The sequence below is a fragment of the Leucoraja erinacea genome, chromosome 31 (assembly GCF_028641065.1).
Source record: "Leucoraja erinacea ecotype New England chromosome 31, Leri_hhj_1, whole genome shotgun sequence".
Lineage (NCBI taxonomy): Eukaryota > Metazoa > Chordata > Chondrichthyes > Rajiformes > Rajidae > Leucoraja > Leucoraja erinaceus.
Genome location: NC_073407.1, coordinates 27,826,094 through 27,846,593, shown reverse-complemented (window position 1 = coordinate 27,846,593; position 20,500 = coordinate 27,826,094). Strand labels below are relative to the sequence as shown.

The following is a 20,500-nucleotide window of genomic DNA, read 5'->3' as shown; positions in this document are numbered from 1 at the left end:
GTCACAAAAGGCTGTGGAGGCCAATTCAATTTAAGGTGGAGATTGGAAGATTCTTGATTAGTACAAGTGTCAGGGATTATGGGGAGAAGGCAGGAGAATGGGGTTGAGAGGGAAAGATAGATCAGCCATGATTGAATGGTGGAGTAGACGTGATGGGCCGGAATGCTCCTGGAATTTATGAACTTGTGGAAGAGTGACATTACCTGGCATGGAAGAGCAACAGCAGGCCATTATGTGAAACGTGTGTTGCACATTACTAAACTAAAATGGAGTGCTGAAGAATCACTGCACATTCTCTGTCTCTTGGACAGTGACAACGACGCAGGTTGAAGGAGTGTGCGGCAGAACAAGCTGTAACAAGGACCAGCCCAGGGCGCAATGAATCGCCCTTTCACCGTGTAGTTAGATCACGTGGAGTGGTGCTTTAACCCTTTGCCACACCCAGCAGAGGAAGGTTGTCACTAACTGATCATCAGTTGCTTTCAGGGCTACAGTCCCTGTGTGGTTCTGTTCCTGGGACAGGGGGAGATCTTCAAATTCCACCAAAATATTTCAGAAAAATGATATCAACTATGTCACATGGAAACTTTGGATAGATTTTAAAATACAAATAATTATCTTATGTCTGTTGGGGAAGGAAAACTGCTGTTAGATTCAGCAGTTTTCCTTCCCCAACAGACATAAGATAATTACATGCCAAGGTTTCTGCATATGATGCTATTGCCAGTGTTATAAGTATGATTTGACAGGGCAGCAGGCAAAGCTTTTCACTGTATCTCGGCACAAGCGACAATAATAAACTGATACTGATACCAAGTCAAGGAATGAATCACGTCTATTACTTCTTCACACTCGTGCTATTGCAAGCCTAAAGATGCACATGTTCCTCTCATTCTGGGAGCTCAGCATGCAAAGCTCACAGAGTGCGAGGCAAACTCCCCCGAGAAGAACAGCAACTTTCTGTAAGGCTTTATTCAACTCCCTGCATTCAGTATCATCCCTTGTGTGGTATGTTAACATAGAAACATAGACAATTGGTGCAGGAGTAGGACGTTCAGCCCTTCGAGCCATCACCACCATTCAATATGATCATGGCTGATCACCCAGAATCAGTACCCATGTTGTGCCTACAGAACCTTGTGTGGGTGCGTGTATGGAGTGTGTGTGTGGGTGCGTGTTTGGGGGTGTGTGTGTGTGTGTGTGTGCGTGGTGTGTGTGTGCGTGGGTGTGCGTTCGTGCATGCGTGTGTGCGTGTGTGTGTGTGTGTGTGTGTGTGTGTGTGTGTGTGTGTGTGTGTGTGTGTGTGTGTGTGTGTGTGCGTGTGTGCGTGTGTGTGTGGGTGTGTGCGTGTGTGTGTGTGCGTGTGTGTGTGTGTGCGTGCGTGGGTGTGTGCGTGTGTGTGTGTGGGTGCGTGTGCGTGTGTGTGTGCGTTCGTGTGTGTGTGCGTGTGTGTGTGTGTGGTGTGTGTGTGCGTGGGTGTGTGTGTGCGCGTGGGTGTGTGTGTGTGTGGGTGTGTGTGCGTGGGTCTGTTTTTCACCACACTTATTTCACTAGCATGCACAAACCCAAGCAACCAGTCACAGGCATCACCGGATCATAGAAACAATTTATATACTAACATGTCTGTATAGTCTCCACAATTGTTCCTTTTAGTTTAGTAGTTGTTCACATACAGATTAATTTATCAAACTAGACTTTTATTGTTTTTTAGTCTCTCTGTGTTATGGAAACGAGCTGCAGAAATCATCACGCAGGGTGTTGACTGTGTGAATGCCATAGTGGGTGGAACACGCAACATTACTGAGAGAGTTTCTGTATTCCAGTGTGTGACCTGTTACTATAACAACTAGGCAGAAATATTTAAAGAGCGGAAAAGAGGGTGGATAAATACCATGGAGTGGAATCACCCCACTGATGTTGGGAGACATTGCAGACTCAACAGTGACATCAGATATAAGAGCAGCAGTCGGTGATGTGGCCTTGAGCCTATGGTGTCAGTCAATGAGATCATGGATGCTCTGGTCTTGCCCACATTTCTGCCCATTTCCCTGCGCCTCAACCTGGCTCTTCTCCAGAAATATGTCTGCCAGCCTTAAATAAATTAAATAAAGACATCAATGGAGGTGATTCTGCTTTTAGGGCTGTGGGGTAGATAAATCTGGTAGCCATTCCTCCTCATCTCCATCGTAAATGATGCCCCTTGATTCTAGATACCAACTCTGGCAGCTTCTACTATATTGGAAATACTCAACAGGTCAAAGACACTCTGTCAACTCTGTTGTGAAAAGACGGCCTGTGAAAGGACGGACTGCAGGAAGATACAAATGCTGAAAGCATGTACCACCAGAGTCAAGAACACATTCTTCCCTTGGTCACAGGCTCTTGAACATATCTCACATGCTGAGAATGAAATCCCGATCTTCCAATGTACCTCATTGCAGCCCTTGCACTTTAAAAAAAATCTGCATTTTCTCCATAGCTGTAACACTACATTCTGAACTTTTATTTTCTCTTTTGCCTTATTTGATGTATTCATCTATGGTATGGTTTGCCTGAATAGCACACTAATGTTCTTCACTCTATCTTGGTACATGTGACAGTAATGGATACCAATATCTTCTGCAACCTTTTCCAGATTTTCAAGTAATCTCACAACTGAACATATCCATCAAGCCAGAGGTCATAGAATGGTTTCATGATGCAAGTCAGAGAGAATTCAGGGAGCAGTTAGTGCCTCAGTTCAATGGCAGGGTGACGTCTTATCCGCTGACCTTTGGAGGAGTATTAACTTCTACAGTGTGATTAGACAAATATGTATGTCTGTCCTCATACATATTTTTTGAATGATTACAAGGATTTGCACTTTGTCACACTAGTCAATTATCTTACTGAATTGAAACTCTTTCTCCTGAACTGATAATGTTTTATTTCAGATCTGTAGCATCGACTGTGCTTTGCCTTATTTACCCAGTATCCTGACAGATTATTTCTTCACTGTTAGATCTATATACCAAAGCCCCAAAACCACAGCACAGTGACATTATCTTTATTGTGCATCTCGCAGGGCACACTAAAGACGTGCAGGTTTTTAGACTTTTAGACTTAAATACTCTGCTGAAACAGGCCCTTTGGCCCACCAAGTCCATGCCGACCAGCGATCATCCCGTACACGCACTATCCTACACACTAGGGCCAATTTATAATTTTATCGAAGCCAATTAACCAACAAACCTGTATGTCTTTGGAGTGTGGGATGAAACTGGAGCACCCAGGGAAAATCCACGTGGTCACAGGGAGAAGGTACAAACTGAACCCAGGTTTCTGGCGCTGTGTGGCAGCAGCTCTAATGTTGCTCCCTTGTAGGTTATTTGGCTGCTGTCTATGGTCTCTAGTATGTAGGGAGTGGGTGATAAAGTGGGATAACATAGAACTAGTGTGAACGGATGATCGATAGTCAGTGTGGACTCGGTATGGCCAGGTTAAGATTCAAACATTTAGAAAAAACGGTGAAGGTTACAAAATGGCACCTAAAATGTGGCGACGCTTGTGTCCTGCCTCACTATAGTCTAATATCTTACACTCTAGTCTAGTGCTTAGTATGAAAGTGACAAACGTGTAGTAGATTTGTCACTGAATTGCATTAAAAAATAAGAGTTTCACTGTACTTAGGTACACATGACAATAAAGTACCATTGATAAAAATTAAACTACTTTGCCAGTGAGTACCATCTATACATTGTTAGCCTGTTGGGTAACAGATAAACATGGACGCATGTGGTAAATGAGGAGAGTCGTGGGAAAGGAAAGAAATACCAGAGTGGACCATTCGGCCCCTTGTCTGCTTCTTCATTCAAATAAAACCACTGGTAATTTATTACCTCCAGCGCTTTCCTGAGTTGATCAATGTTCCTTAAACATATTTTTAAAAACAACAGCTTCAAAAGGATGTGCAGAGGAAGAGTTGAAATTTAGTGGATGTTACCTTGTCACCTTCCCCTCAGCTAACCATGAACCATTCTACATTTCCTTGAGCAGCGTCTGCTCTGCTCAGTCTGAAGAAGGGTTTCGGCCCGAAACGTTGCCTATTTCCTTCGCTCCATAGATGCTGCTGCACCCGCTGAGTTTCTCCAGCTTTTTTGTGTAACCCTCTGCTCTGCTCTGTTGTTTTCACACCTTGCCCTTCCATATCTCTAGTCTCTCTCTCCCCTGACTCTCAGCCTGAAGGAGGGTCTCGACCCGAAACGCCACCCATTCCTTCTGTGCAGAGATGCTGCCTGTCCAGTCCCCCTGAGTTACTCCAACACTCTGTGTCTACCTGTGGGGATAAGTGAGTGCCCCAGGTGGGTTCTCTCTCACACACCTGTGTCTGCAGCTCCTGCCGCCTCCGCCCGCCTGCCGCTAGATGGCGATGCCGAGCGCTCCCCGGCCCGCCCACCGGTGACTATGGCGGTCGCCATGGAGACGAGGGCGGGGTGCGTTGGCCGGCGGGACGTTGGAGGAGAGGAGCTGGAGGACCGGGGCCGGGCGGGAGAGGACAGTCGAGTCGGCAACGCTGAGTGAGGGAGGTCGGGCGGGCATGTCGCTGAGTGAACAGAGGCCGCTGCCCCGCGCCCTGGAGCCGGGCCCAGAGGCGCAGGCGGTGGCGAGGATGCCGGCCTGGAAGCGGGAGATCCTGGAGCGGCGCAAGGCCAAGCAGGCGAGCCCGGGCTGGGAGCGAGCTCGGGCCGGGAGCGCCCCTCACGCCCCTCACGGTGGCGGCTGGACACAAGGCCCGAGCCGGGGGCTGGGTGAGGACGAGGTGGATGGCGGCGCCGTGCTGCTGGAGAACATCGCTCCCGTTCAGGAGAACCCGTTCATTAAGCGGGAGCGGTGGCAGCGGCAGCGGGAGCCGGCGGGTCTGGGTCTGGGGTCCGGCCCCGGCTCCGGCCGCTCTATGCCGCAGCTCCTGGAGCTCTACAGCCAAATCCCGGGGGTGCGCACCATCCGCGCCGACAACATCATCATCATCGAGTCCGACCCCGACTACTTCACTGAGGTCGGCCTGAGGCACGACGACTCGTCCCGGCTGAGCGAGGCCGGCGTGGCCGAGATCCGAGCCGCAGAGGTGTTCGTGTACGAGGCGCCGCTGAGCCGCAGCGAGGAGAACCTGAGCACGCTGGGCACGGAGGGCTCTGGACACCTGCACGGCAAGGTCAGCCGCCTGCTAGAGAAGTTCGACCAAAACTATGTGAAGCCTGCCCGGTCGCGGAGCACGGAGAATCTGCTGGACGGCATCTCCGCCAAGGAACGACAGAGCAAGCCACTCTTGTTGCCAAAACCTCTGGTCCTTACAAAGCACAACCCAGGGCCAGTACGGCCCGACCCCCACTCCACAGCCTGGGGCTCCTCGCACTCGGAGTTTGCACGATCACCTGACCCGGACAGCACGGCTCCCTCTCATCCCAAATCATCTCCGCTCTTCTCCCCCACCAGGTATTCCGCACCACTGTCCCCTGGGCGGATGCCTTCTCTTTCCCATGTTGCCTTAAAGGATCAGGATACCAGCATTTCTGAAGATCGTTCGTACTCGGTGTCTTCCTATCGTAAGCAGTTTGAAGGTATGCATGCCGATGGGTGGCAGAAGCAGTCGCTGGTTAGGAAAGTTCCGTCACACAAGAGTAACCAGAACACGTTGAAAGATTGCGCCGATAAGGAGAATAAGGTCATGGAGAATGGTCACCCTGAGGTTGATTTTGTGGGAAATGATGTACACTTAGTGAAGGGGGGCGAACATCGGGCTAATGCAAGTCACGTTGCGAATGGTGAGGTGTCTCCTCTTCAAACACCCAGCATGGAGGTTTCTAAAGGAGCTGATAAATGGAGGCCAAAATATGAAGTGGATGCAAGAAAATCTCTCAAATCATGCCCTGACGCACCCCCACCCACTGTATCTGATGGTTACTATGTCCCTTCATCTGTGAATCCCAGTGCCATTCCCTTGGGGAAAGTGAAGCAGAATCATAAGGTGGAAGGTTCAGCCAAAGTCACTCCAAACCAATGTAATGGCGTGTCTGCTTCCACTAGTCTCAATAACTCCTTTGAGATCATTCCTGCCACTCCACCAGATTTTGAATCCATTCCAGAAGATGATATCCAGTCAAGAGCATTAGCAAATCTTAAAAAGCAATCCAAGAACTCATTTGTTGTGATTCCAAAGAAAAGAGCAGAAACCTCTGTGGCATACCTTGATGTTTGTGATTCTTGGGAAACGAGCAATAAATCTGATGAAGAGCCAAAACCTGACATTAGTGCATCCATTCCCACTGAGATTCAAACAGACATAATTTCAGCTATTTCACAGGAAATAAGTAGCCCATCTGACTGTGATCAGGGAAAAGAAGAAATGCTATCGGATGCAGAATCTTCTCCCTCACACGAAGATTTTGATATGGATAACTTTAATAAGCCTACATTCATGGGTAGTTATAGCATTGCTTCCAGGCACACATCATTTTCACCTGGGGAAGAAACTTCGAGCATATTGCCTACAGAGTTGCCAGAGGCAGAGCAGAATGACGAAACTAGTGTGACATTAATTAGAAAAGGTGATCTCCCTGTTACTAATATAGATGATATTTTGGACACTGAAGAAATTCTTAAACAGCCAGCCATAGCAAAACCAACAGTAAAAAAAGACAAACCTTCCGACAAATCTTTTGGTGACCCACAACACCTCTTTATGCAACGGAAGAGTGGGAATACATTTACTGTTGTTCCTCAAAGAAAACCAGCAAACACTGGCCAAGAGGCTCCTGTTGATACAAATGGAACTGCTGAGCAGCTAGTTGAAGATCTTGATCCGGCATTTGTTAAACTGGAGGTGTTATTAAAGAAGCGCTATCCAGCTGCCGAAGATATCCAGGTGATAGGAGGGTATCTGTCATTGGAGAGATCTTGTCTGTCCAAGAGTGGCTCCACCAGGAAGAAGGTAGGCATTTTATTTCAAGTGATAACCTGCTGCCTATAGGCGAGCCAAATTCTTATGGACAGGTGGTGTCATTTGCCATATTTCCTTGTCTGTTTGTGCCAAAGAAGATTAGCTGGATGAATTATGTGATTTCATTTTTACAATTGCCTAATTTTGACCATAATTTTGCAAAAACATTCAGGTCAAGTTGCAACCCAGCAGTACGTTATCATTTTAAACCTCCCTTCCCCAGTCCACTTTCCCAACTTCACAAATGACCTAGGTCTGAAGAAGGGTTTCGACCCGAAACGTTGCTTATTTCCTTCGTTCCATAGATACTGCCTCACCCGCTGAGTTTCTCCAGCATTTTTGTCTACCTTCGATTTTCCAGCATCTGCAGTTCCTTCTTAAACATTCACAGATGACCTTTTGGCTTCTGTAAGAATGCCAATTTGGTCCAGGGTCACATAGTTCTGTGCTCTTGACAAGGTCCTATGGCATTCAACAAGGTAATGGTTCTAGAGCCTTTGCAGCATGGAAACGGGCTCTTCATCCAGAGAGTGATATAATGTGGAAAGGGGTCCTTCGGCCCAACTTGCCCACACTGGCCAACATGTCCCAGCTACACTAGTCCCACCTGCCCGCTTTTTGTCCATATCCCTCCAAACCGCGCCACATGTCCATTCAAACTATGTTGCCTAACTGAGCTAGTTATACTTGTCTGCACCATCCCATGTCTCACCAAACCTTTCCTATCCATAAAGCTGTCCAAATGTGTTTTAAATGTAGCCGGATTTACCATTTCACCACCGACTCCCCCATAACTGATGGGGAACATAAGCCTTTATATTAAGTGGCTAATGGGGTGTGTAGTAGCAGTATGACTGTCTAAATGCTACAGGCTGTTTGAAACATTTATGGGCAGTAATCCAGTTCAGTTTAGTTGATTGTCACGTGTACTGAGGCTTTTTTTGTTGCGTGCTAACCAGTCGGTAGAAAGACAATCCATGATTGCAATCCACTCATCCCAAACATATACCTCCATTTATTATCCAGGCAGGAGATTCCCAAGCAGGAGATTCTTTAGAGTTTAAGTGGGACGATGACTAATTTTACCCAGAAACGACTGACAATGTGGTGTTGCTTAGCAGCTTCACTGGATTATGGAGGAAATATAGGAGGGGAAACCGGCTATGTGGCTCAGCCAGCCCATGCTAGTGCTTGTGCAGTATTCAGATCTCCTCGTACTCAACTACATCTAGTAGCTTCACCCTCATCATGGTCTGTTCAACCTCCCCTAAATTCATGTTTACCATTTACTTCAACTCATTCCTGTGGGGCTAAATTCCATATTCTCACTCTCATTGTTGGTCAAAAGTGAATTCTGAATGCTTTGGTGGATTTCTGTGACCATCTGTTATTGACTGCCCTAGATCAGCTCTTCTGCACAAGTGCAAATGTTTTCTCTATCTATTCTAGTGCATCTTCTTGCGCTTGTTGGATATTTGTCTCGGGATCTTTCAGTTCCCCTATCCCATGTAGAACTATTACCTGCCTGGTACTAAATAATCCTTCACCCCACCCATTTCCAACAACCTTGCATTTATTTGTATTGAACTTCATTTAACATTTGTTTGTCTATTCTGCAAGTATAATTTTATTCTGCAGTATTGACTATAGGGAGGTTTCATGGCAGTCGGGTCACGACCCATGACCCGTACTGTTTCTACACTACTCCAAATGGAGTACATGCTGTGAACTGCAGGTAAGCACTTACCATTGTTTTCAGCGTAGCGGGCCCGTTAAAACCCGCCAAAATGGTCAATTTTGTGCGCTGTAAATAATGATAGAAATCGGGATAAACGTGTGAGACATTTAGCATACTTCAGAATTCCAAAAGTGAGGAGAAATGACTGTAGATAGAAGCGAGAGCTGAAGGGACAACAACAGCCAGAGTGCTTGGCGAACATTGGCCCTTTGCTCACTGCATTTCATCAACTAATGCATTATTTGTGTTTTTCTTGATTCCTTTGGCATCTAAAAAATTTCAGGTGATAAATCTGACTGTAAAATTTTAAAATCGCCCATGGTTCTCAAGTGGGTTTTTACATACAAAAAGAAAATGCCTCTGAAGCAAAATTTACGTCCAGATTTATCACTTCTGAGACTTTTTAAATACCAAAGGAATCAAGAAAAACCACAAATAATGCATTACTTGATGAAATGCAGTGAGCAAACGCGATAATTCCCAAATATTCTCAATTCCGATATCTGCACAGCCAATGTTTACCAAGCACTTTAGCTGCTGTTGTCCCTCCAGCTCTCGCTTCTCTTTACCTTCATTTTGCTTCACTTTAGGAATTCTAAAGTTGGGTACATGTCTCTCACACTTACCCGACTTCCACAATTTTTTATAGCGCAAAAATTCAACATTTTGGCAGTTTTTAACAGGTAGGAAAGTACGCGTTTCTTGCATTACTAAAATATACCGGAAGTTACGGATGTTCTCCAGATGGATTGAGCGGATCCGTGCATCAAGCCCTATGACCCAGTGACCTTTACGTGCAACCTCCCTATTCCCCTTGCCCCCATCCCAAATGTGGTTCAACTGCAAATGTAGTAGTTGTGCTTTTGATTCCAGAGTCTAGTGGTGAATGTAAATAATGGTGGTCCCAGTGAGAGTCCTCCTGAAATCCCTCTGAATAGCTACCCATTGCTTCCACACACTGCTCTGTGTCCTGAGTTGAGCTAGTAATCCATTCTGCTACCTGTTCCCTGACTCCACATTCCCAGGTCTCATTACACTATTATACAGAATATTTTTGGAGAACTCCTGAAAATCTAAAATAAAATGTCCTTACTGCAAAACCATTGTCTGCATGCTCTACTGCCACAACATTCACAGGTTTGGGAAGGAACTGCAGATGCTGGAAAATCGAAGGTAGACAAAAATGCTGGAGAAACTCAGTGGGTGAGGCAGCATCTATGGAGCGAAGGAAATAGGCAATGTTTCGGGTCGAAACCCAGTCTGAAGAAGAGTTTTAACATGAAACGTTGCCTATTCCCTTCGCTCCATAGATGCTGCTGCACTCGCTGAGTTTCTCCAGCATTTTTGTCTACATTCACAGGTTTGGTCAAGGTTGTACCATTTTCCATGACGCATAGTTGTCTTGTTCACTCCCATATGTTCTTCTAGCCTCTCCTTGGAAGCTGCTTCCATTATATCTGTTATCATTGATGTTGAGCTGACTGGTCTCTCTTTCCTTGACTATTTTTCCTCCCCGACCATCGATCCCTGCACATTAACACTATCCTGCACACACTAGGGACAATTTACACATGTACCAGCCAATTAACCTACAAACCTGTACGTCTTTGGAGTGTGGGTGGAAACAGGAGATCTCAGAGAAAACCCATGCGGTCACGGGGAGAACGTATTAACTCCATACAGACAGCACCCGTAGTTGGGATCGAACCCGGGTCTCTGGTTCTGCAAGCGCTGTAAGGCAGCAACTCTGCCACTGTGCCGCCCTTCACAACAAATTATTAAATATGTGTAGTAATATCTTTACTATCTCTTAGTTCTTTTAAATATTTGACTGGTGAAGGAATTGAGGATTCCAGGGAACTGGCTGTGAAGAGATGTTGAGGCAAGCATGGATCTGCCACGATCATAATGAATGGTGGGGTAGACTTGAGAGGTTGAGTGGCCTACTTGTGTTTCTGTTTCCTTGTGTTCTTGGTCTTCTCTTTTTCCCATGCAGCTCTCCACTGACTTTGCCTATCCCCCACTTCTGACCCTCAATTGTTCTCTTGTATCTTTACTGGCCCATGAATTCTCATGTGTTTTTGTACGTTCTTTTCATTTTGTGGTATGTATGCTCTTGTGAACGCTGTTTTAAATGTCTCCAATTGTTTGTCAGCTTTGTTCATTTCAGAAACTGCAATCTTATGTGAATTGGGGATAGTTTAGTAGCTTTCATAAAAGCTTTTTTCTATTTTCATTATTGATTACTGAGAAACATTTGAGTAGATTATTGTTCTGGGCCTCTGACAGCTCCTATTTCTGTTTAAATGAACGTGACACTGTGCAATAGCAGGTTATGAAAGTAATCGTTGTGCCTGCCATATGTTTCAATGAAAACCATTTCTTGATTATATAGCTACGCCTTCATTCTGAGCTAATTTTAACAAGCTGTAATTAGTTCATCTACTGCCAGATTCCGGAGGTTTTTGGGCTCATCAGCAGGATGCAAGGTTCAGATAAATGCACGGTACTTGACTGCCAATAGTATGAGCACAGATTTCATCTTGGTTGTAATAAACTGAAGTGTTTACAAAAATTGTATGATACTTAGTTATGGTGATAGTAAATCTTGATAGTTACTTCAATAAATGACTATATACTGGATTAGAAACATGGAAACATAGGTGCAGGAGTAGGTCATTCGGCCCTTCGAGTCTGCACCGCCATTCAATATGATCATGGCTGATCATCCAACTCAGTATCCTATTTACATGAATATTGTACATGACGACTAGGCCACTACAATACTCTAATCTTTGAGAGAATTTGAAGACTTGGTTTTCTGTTGCTAAATATGTTTTCTTTTATTTTGCATGCAGAGAATGTGGGTATGGGCTGTTTGGCACCCTGTTCCCTTCACTGTAGGCAGTCTCTTTGTATTGCTATTTGAGGATTTCAAAAAACATGTTAAAGAAAATTGTGATACAAAGGAGATGGAATACACAATTGTTCTTATTGCTTGCCTTGACATAAGCAACACAGAGATGCTGCCTGAGCCACTGAGTTACACCAACTCGGGGTGGCTACCGAGCCCACTGGCAAGGGCCAGTACTCCTTCATCTGGGCAGAGATGCTGAATTTAATGTGAGGGCCATGTGCTGGGAGATTTGCTACTCCCACTTGTTATGCGTGCAAGGGAAACACATTTCTACATGTGAGTAGCTGTAGGGATTATGCAAGAGTCTGATTATCTGGGAATAAAGTACAAGATTATAGAGTCATAAATTGGAAATGGGCCCTTTGGCCCAACTTGACCATGACAACCAAATGCCCCATCTGCACATCCCACCTGCCCGTGTTTGGCCCACATCCCTGTAAACGTTAGGAGAACTTGTGAAATGAATTAATTACCTGTCATGAATTATGATTTCCCCATCGTGAAAATAATGAACTTAGTGAGTTGGAGTGAAGTATAAACTGTTTACCTTCTCTGCATTTATCCCACCACTGCATCACTCATGTATTATAACTGTGAATTTCCTTACTGTTTGTGCTCTGACATCACCCTATGCAAATAGTCATTTATTAGGATAACAAAGTGATAAAATGAGTCACCCGAAGGTTAAGAATCTCCTGCTCATTACATGGGATCAAAACTCCAACTGTGTTGGCAGGTTTTTATCAGCTTAGCAGAGCTTTTCATTGCATGAATTTCACTGTGGTTGGCCTCTGTGAATCATCAGCAGAAGGAAGTGGGTGATTTCATGTACAAATTGGAACTTGGTCATTTCCTGCTTTACACAACAGCGATGCTTTCAGTATGGCTCATGTTTTCCAAAATGTGATCTTACCATCGAGTGTATACCAAGATGGTCCATTTGTTTGCTCCTGCAAGAAGGGCTTTCCCATTTTTGGGGTCAAAGCCATATATTGTTAAATCTAGAAGAATTGTGGTGTAGTTAAAATAAAGGGCACAAAGTGTTGGAGTAACTCAGTGGCTCAGGCAGCATCTCTGGAGAACATGGATGAGTGACGTTTTGGGTCTGGATGCTACTTCAGACTGCGGTGTGGGGGGGGGGGGAGGGGAGGGGATGAAATGGGCAGCGCTGTTAGTAGCTTAGTTAACTGAGATTGGCGAACTCAGTGTTCATACCATTAGATTGTTTATCCAAGCAGAATATGAGGTGCTGTTCCACCAGTTTGTGCATCCCTTCACTTTGGCAATGAAGGCCCAGGTCAGAAAGATCAATATTGCACCGGGAAGTGAAGTTAACCTAATCCTTGACATAACCTTCCAAATTCTAACTGCTTTGAGTAAAAAGATTTGGCAGACCGAGCACAAGTATTCTGAGAAAAGGTCACCGAGCCTCCACTTAGTCTTGGCGATGTACAGGAGGCCACATGGAGTATGAAACACCACATGCAGTAGATGAGGTTAGATAACTTTTATTTTCTGTCTTCACAGATGCTGTATCATCTCTTGTGTCTTTTTGTGATATTCTGACTTTTTTACAACCAATTAAAATTTTAATGTTTATTGCATTTTGCATATATATTGAGAACATGCAGAGTGTGAACAAACACTTACTAACAAACAAACAAAGGGATTCAAATCTCCACCACTCCCTATGCTGCTATAGAGTTACTATTTAAGGCATACTATTTATCTTGCAGTTTCCTGCTTTACCTGCACTGCACATACATAGTGAACAATGTGCTAAATATATCAGTTGTAACAAAGGCTCGCAATTAAAAATAAGGGTCACTGCATATTGGCCCCGTGTTTTAAGTATTAGGAGTAAAATCATATAATCAAAGTTTTTCAGAGTATTGTCCTATATTGAATTTAAGATAAATCTTTTTACTCACGCAATTAGAATTTGGAATGTTATGTCCAGGGTTAGGTACATTTAAGGGGGACTTCTTTGAAAAGAGGTGGCAGGAAATGGTATGAAATTTGGTGTAATAAGTTGAAGGGTGTGAGAAAACAGGCAGGGTATAAACTGGCATAGATGAATTGGAATGAAAGGTCTGTTTTGTACCATACATTTGGTGTAAGCAAACCTTGATCTTGGTGGCAATCTGGGATGGACATTTGCAGAATTCAACCACAGTAAACTGCCGAGAGACTGATTTATCTGCTGTTCCAATGAAGCTCAAAACAAGGATCATCGACTTGTTTCTCTACCTGGTATGGTATGGCCAAGCAATTAATACTGAGTTCAACGATCAGAAAATGCTCCTTGCTCCATTTACATATCTTCTACCATCTTTTTATTCTAACATCCCTCATTGCCTTGCATCTTTTTTCAATTAAGCTTCTTACAAAACCCCTATCACCCCCCCTGTATTCTATATGCCTTTCTAATCACATTATCTGCTTGTCACCAGTCAAGGTCCCTCGGTTCTTCAATACTCCCTGACATCCGGTCATTCCTAGTGTACTCATTAATATTCCTAAAATGGATCAGCTCAGATGTCTGCATTAAATTCCATCTGCTATTTTTCAGCCCAGTTTGCCAACACATCAATATTTCTCTGCATACTAAGATTAACTACCATACTCTAAACAACTTCCTCAATCTTAATATAAGATATGAACTTTTACGACAGGACCTTGATATCTTAATATAATTTGCAGATTTACTGATCATGCATCCCACTTGACAGACTAGGCATTCACGTATATTACAAGCAGCAACGATCCGAGCACTGATCGTGTAGGACACTGCTAGTCACAGGCATCCGATCACAAAACAGCCCTCCGTACTATTGCCAAGCCAATCTTGGGTCCTGTTTGCCATGTTGCCCTCACCTTGACAAAGATGCCATATGCGATGCTGACCTTTACATAAATGGCAGTCATCAGTAGTGTATGTGCTCTGTTGTCTGAAGTGTCACTTGAATAATCGTTGCCCTGACTGAATGCTGTTAGCTGAGATCTAGCTAATGTAAAACTTGTGTTATTAGAATGCAGGTGGCTCAGCATATATAGAAACATAGATCCTTTGAGCCAGCACTGCCATTCAATATGATCATGGCTGATCATCCAAATCAGTACCCCATTCCTGCTTTTCCCCCCTCATATCTCTTGATTCCTTTAGCCCTAAGAGCTAGATCTAACTCTCTTGAGCAAGAACAACTTGTGTTCACAAGTCTCTGACGTGGTGTTTGAATCTCGATCTGACTGCAACAAGGTTGCTGACTGAGTTAGCACTAAGATTGAAGTTGAGGTGTTTAGACATGTTTAGTTCATCAGTAAAACACATGGTTTGTTCACAATTTCAATCCATTAATCTTGCCTGGGGGATGCATATGACAACTCTTTTGGGATTGGGATTGGAAATATTAATGTGACTGCTGCTGTTCTGTCAGGCTTCTTCTAGGCTTTGCTTTTAAATAATCCATGATGAGATGCAGAGTATTAAGGATCTATTTCTACTAATGAGTTATCAGGAATCAGAGCTCAAATTTCACGTTCCCTTCTGGCATTTTAAGAGAACAACTTGCAACTTGCTTTGTCAGGGCAAGATTTTTTTTAGCACTTGTGCTGAGCAGAATAATGTGGAACTAATGAATACTTCTGGCAGAACCTGGTGAGTTGTAGTTCCCAGCCTTCTGTCAATTACTTCTCCCCTTTTTGTTGCTTTGTTCCCTGAATTGAACTCTGCTGACAGACCAACATGATGCATTAAGGGATTTATTGACAGTTTCTGCAAAGCAGAAGTGCCTGCCATGCAAGTCCATATTTTATGGCTAAGTTATGACCCAAGAACTTTGCACTGTGTTGGCCACATCCTGATGTAATGCGAGCTTTGCAGCTGCACCTTTTGTGCAGTTTGTGTTATAGGGCCTGTCCCCAAGTTCTCCTACCTTTTGCAATAGAAAATATTTCCTGATTTCACCTACTCAACAGCCAAAAATCTGTAGCCTCCCTTTGATCTGGTATTTTGTTGCTTCACATTCTTGATCCATTGTGTTTTAACAATGTTTTATTATTATTATTATTAATGTTTAATGTTTTCTGAGTAATTCGTAACTGTCAACATATTATCTAAATGGTGGCCGATTGGGAAAGGGGGAGATGCAGCGAGACCTGGGTGTCATGGTACACCAGTCATTGAAGGTAGGCATGCAGGTGCAGCAGGCAGTAAAGAAAGCGAATGGTATGTTAGCTTTCATTGCAAAAGGATTTGAGTATAGGAGCAGAGAGGTTCTACTGCAGTTGTACAGGGTCTGGTGGTGAGACCACACCTGGAGTATTGCGTACAGTTTTGGTCTCCAAATCTGAGGAAGGACATTATTGCCATAGAGGGAGTGCAGAGACGGTTCACCAGACTGATTCCTGGGGATGTCAGGACTGTCTTATGAAGAAAGACTGGATAGACTTGGTTTATACTCTCTAGAATTTAGAAGATTGAGAGGGGATCTTATAGAAACTTACAAAATTCTTAAGGGGTTGGACAGGCTAGATGCAGGAAGATTGTTCCCGATGTTGGGGAAGTCCAGGACAAGGGGTCACAGCTTAAGGATAAAGGGGAAATCCTTTAAAACCGAGATGAGAAGAACTTTTTTCACGCAGAGAGTGGTGAATCTCTGGAACTCTCTGCCACAGAGGGTAGTTGAGGCCAGTTCATTGGCTATATTTAAGAGGGAGTTAGATGTGGCCCTTGTGGCTAAGGGGATCAGTGGGTATGGAGAGAAGGCAGGTACGGGATACTGAGTTGGATGATCAGCCATGATCATATTGAATGGCGGTGCAGGCTCGAAGGGCCGAATGGCCTACTCCTGCACCTAATTTCTATGTTTCTATGTCACTGTATGTCATGTTGTTACTTGTGGGCGGAGCACCAAGGCAAATTCCTTGTATGTGAATACTTGGCCAATAAACTTACTTAAGCAGCTTGCTCTGACTTAAATACATTAGATAGATTTGAGGTACCTTATAACTAATTTATTTGGGGATTTGTTGGCTGTTATCATGAGGCTTCAGTGCATCGAGAATTTCTGCCGGCTCCTGGCCTAAGGTGTTTAGAGATGCAGAGATACAGCGCAGAAACATGTCCTTCGGCCCACTGAGTCCATGTCGACAAGCGATCCCTGTACACTAATACTATCCTACACACTGAGGACAGTTTACAATTTTACCAAACCAATTATCTTACAAATCTGTAGGTCTTTGGAGTGTGGGAGGAAACCGGAGCTCTGGAGAAAACCCACACAGGTCATTGGGAGAATGTACAAACTCCGTACAGACAGCACCCGTAGTCAGGATTGAACCCGCGTCTCTGGCGCTGTAAAGCAGCAACTGTACCACTGCAGCACTGTGCTGCCAGAATATTTTTTCCGGTTGTTTTTATTACCTTAATGCTGGTAAATCACATCTCTCTCTGCCATTGGGCACAGCTGACAAACACCCACATTTGGGAATGAGTCTGGAAGCCCACTACTTTTATACCAGAAATGGCTGATGTGAGAATGACAGAGAAACGTGGGCAAAAGTGAATTCTTTGTTTACTCCACTTTGCTTTATTTTGACTTTATATACGTATTTAGTAATGAATTAGTAATGAACAAACAGCATCTCTGGAGAACATTGATAGGTTTTGGTTCGGGACGCTTTTTCATTGGGGGGGGTGGCGGGGGTAGAAAGAAATGAGAGGAGGAGAAGCGGGACAAAGTGTGGCAGGTGAAAAGTAGACACAGGTTTTGGAGGGGGGAGGGGGGGTTGATAGGCAGATGGTTGGAACAAAGACCAGAGATCAAAACGGAAGGAAAGTGGGAGGGGGTGGGGCATGCTGGGGAGGTGGGGAGGGTAAAGGGGAGGGGTTGAAGGGCGTTACCTAAAATTAGTGAATTCAATGTTCATACCGTTGGGTTGCAAACTACCCGTGTGTAGATAGATGTTTGGCATCCAGCCTGTGGGCTGCTTGCACCTGTTCTGACCCTACACTCTTTGCTTTCCTCCAACAGAGAATCTACCCTATCAATGTATTTTTCTCTTTTCACCCCTTAATTTAAAGGGATCTTTTAGATCCTTGAATATACAAACCAAATATGTTCAACCAGGCTTCAGTATCATTCTGGTGAATTTGTGATCCACACTCCAAAAACTTGTCTTCAGAAGCTGCCTATCGTTCTCCAGAGAGTGTCGGCCCAAGGCACTTCCTTTTTGTTTCAGCCTTAGTGTAAAGGTCAGCATCCTGTGCATTTGTTTTAACAGACATCTGCATCCTTTTCTCGTGTACAGCTCATGACATTTCACCATAAAGAAAATGTCTTACTTGGATAATCTCACACTTTCTTACATCAAATTGTATCTGCAGGAATTCTAACCATGTAATGTACCACCTGGGACTTTAACTTGCTGCTCCCCACTGTAGGACTAACTACACCACCTAATTTGTGGTAATTCACCAATTTAAATATACCGAGCCATCTTTCTTTCCATCTTGAAAACCAGAAACTTGTTAGTCCAGAACCTTAAGGCATATCACGTATCCCATTGAGAGTGAGTGCTCCTGCAATAATAGCAAATACTGAACCAGCCTCAGAGCTGCCTTATTAACCAGTCCTGCTACCATCAGAGATCTGTGGACATGTGCTCCAAACCTCCTCTGTTACTTTACACAAATCAATATCCTACCATCTAATATCGAATCTGAAGGAGGGTTCAGACCCAAAGGGTTGTCTGTCCATTCCATCCACAGATGCTGCCTGACCCGCTGAGTTCCTCCGGCACTTTGTTTTTTGCTCAAGATTCTAGCATCTGCAGTTTCTTGTGTCGCTACTGTATGCACTTGTTTTCTCTCCCCAAATACATCAGGTTGAACTCCATTTTCCACTTCTGTGCTCTTCTAATCTTCCACAGCCTAGAATCTTCTTCCTCTATCGATCACACTGCCAGTTTCAGTTTCATCAGCAAATGTCTTAATCCTTGCATTTAAGACCAGGTCATCAATATATACATGAAAAGATAAAGCAGCCAGTCCAAAATCTTGCAGACTGCCACTGGACAGAGCTTTCCAGTCAGAAAGTTCCCACTTGCCATTCTCCTTTGACTTCCCCTGCTGACGTATCTTGCTACACTTATATCCTGAGGACATTTACTTCCCTGGTCAATCTGTCATTTAGCACTGTCAGTTACTCTGCTAAAATCTACACCCTACCCTGCACATTATCTGTCTCGACCCTCTTTATAGAGTCTCACAGCATGGAAACAGGCCCTTCGGCCCAACTCGCATAGGCTGACCAAGATCTTGGCCTGAGTTAGTCCCATTTGTCTATGTTTAGTCCATATCCCTCCGTCTATTGCTCTCCATGAACCTGTCTAAATGTCTATGAAGCATAGCAATTATCTCCTCAATGTTTGTACTGCAGCCAAGATTTGACTTGACAATAAATTCCTGCTGACTACTTAATTAACCTTTCTCCCTTTAAATGTTGTTTTATGCTCTCTCTTTAGAATGATTTACTGCTGCCAATGTTAGGCAGACTGCAATTACTTGGGCTTTTACTTTCCCCACATTAGTAGACTTCCAGTCCACCAGCATTTGCATGTAGCCTATGGGAACTACAAAAAGATGGAGCCTGAACAGTCTCCCCTCTTGGTCCCTGCAGGAGGCTGGGACATAGTTTAATCTGCGCAAAACACTGTGCTGGTGGACCACAACGGTCAGGCAGCATCTGTGGAGAGAATGGACGGGCAACCCTACTTTAGCAACTGCAGTTTCAAATGTCCACACACTTGAAGTTGGTCTGGCAAGGTATCCATTGTTTATGATGCTAGACTCATCATGCTGTCACTCTCTGTTTGCATGTTTGTTAATACTTTATATCCTTCCTCTGAAACGACAATGTTTACTTTAGTTTGGAAATAGTTTAGAAGTACAGCGTGGAAATAGGCCAGTCGGCCCACCGAGTCCACGCCGACCAGCGATCACCCGTACATTAACACTATCCTAAATGGGATAATGTACACCCTCCATAAAGACAACACCCGTAGTCAGGATCGAACCCGCTTCCCGGCACTGTAAGCCAGAAACTTCACCGCTGCACCACTGTGTTGCCATATGTCTATTTCATTTGTGTCTACCAGGAAGACAGCGTCAAGTATTTATTTGGAACATTTTGTACTCCAGTTCCCATATCCTTGTTCACTCACTTAACCTATTCATATTCCCCCAAACTCTCTCTGTATCCTCCTCAGTCCAGACCACAACACCCACCTTTGTATTACCTGAAATCTTACATATATTATCTTTGATTTCATTGATATTGTTTGTGAACAGCTGGGCAAGGCACTGCTGTAGGTATAGCATCCAAACCAGGAGCTGCTAACCCATCCTCAACACTCACACACATATTACCCCCGATACCAAACACTTTAATGTGCTTTAATCATCTTGTGTGCCAATGAATATCTTGTTGAAGATATTCTGTCAGTTTAAATACACCACAGGGATAACATCCATTTTGTGCAATCAATAATCCATCCTGAGCTTTTTGAAATGTTACTTCCCCAAACAGCTCTCATTCCGACAGGAAGTTGGGTTCCATAGCAACCCCACCCAGGTTATCAAATTAACCTGTGAACTTTGCCTATGGTTATTGTTCCACAAGGTTAGCAACTGCCTATTACCTACTTTTTCCTTGTAGTTAAATCATTTGGAGCACTTCTTACTGTGTACCTGTATTTAAATATTAAAAGTTTTCAATCAGAAGTTCAAATCATTTTCTCTTGGGAAAAGGACCCAGCTAAAGCTTCAACGTGTGTTTGAAAGCAAACAGAGAAGCATCTTTATGAA

At 44.1% G+C, this 20,500-nt stretch overlaps 1 protein-coding gene across 1 annotated transcript in view; it reads left to right on the top strand.

The window, feature by feature from the left end:
- The first annotated feature begins 1,482 nt into the window (after positions 1 to 1,482).
- Positions 1,483 to 20,500, top strand: part of tprn (taperin) — a 49,882-nt gene continuing 30,864 nt past the window's right edge. The window contains exon 1 of the mRNA XM_055660431.1: positions 1,483 to 6,967. Within this exon, the coding sequence (XP_055516406.1) occupies positions 4,577 to 6,967 (2,391 nt within the window). The 5' untranslated portion in view covers positions 1,483 to 4,576. The remainder of the gene's footprint in view (positions 6,968 to 20,500) is intronic.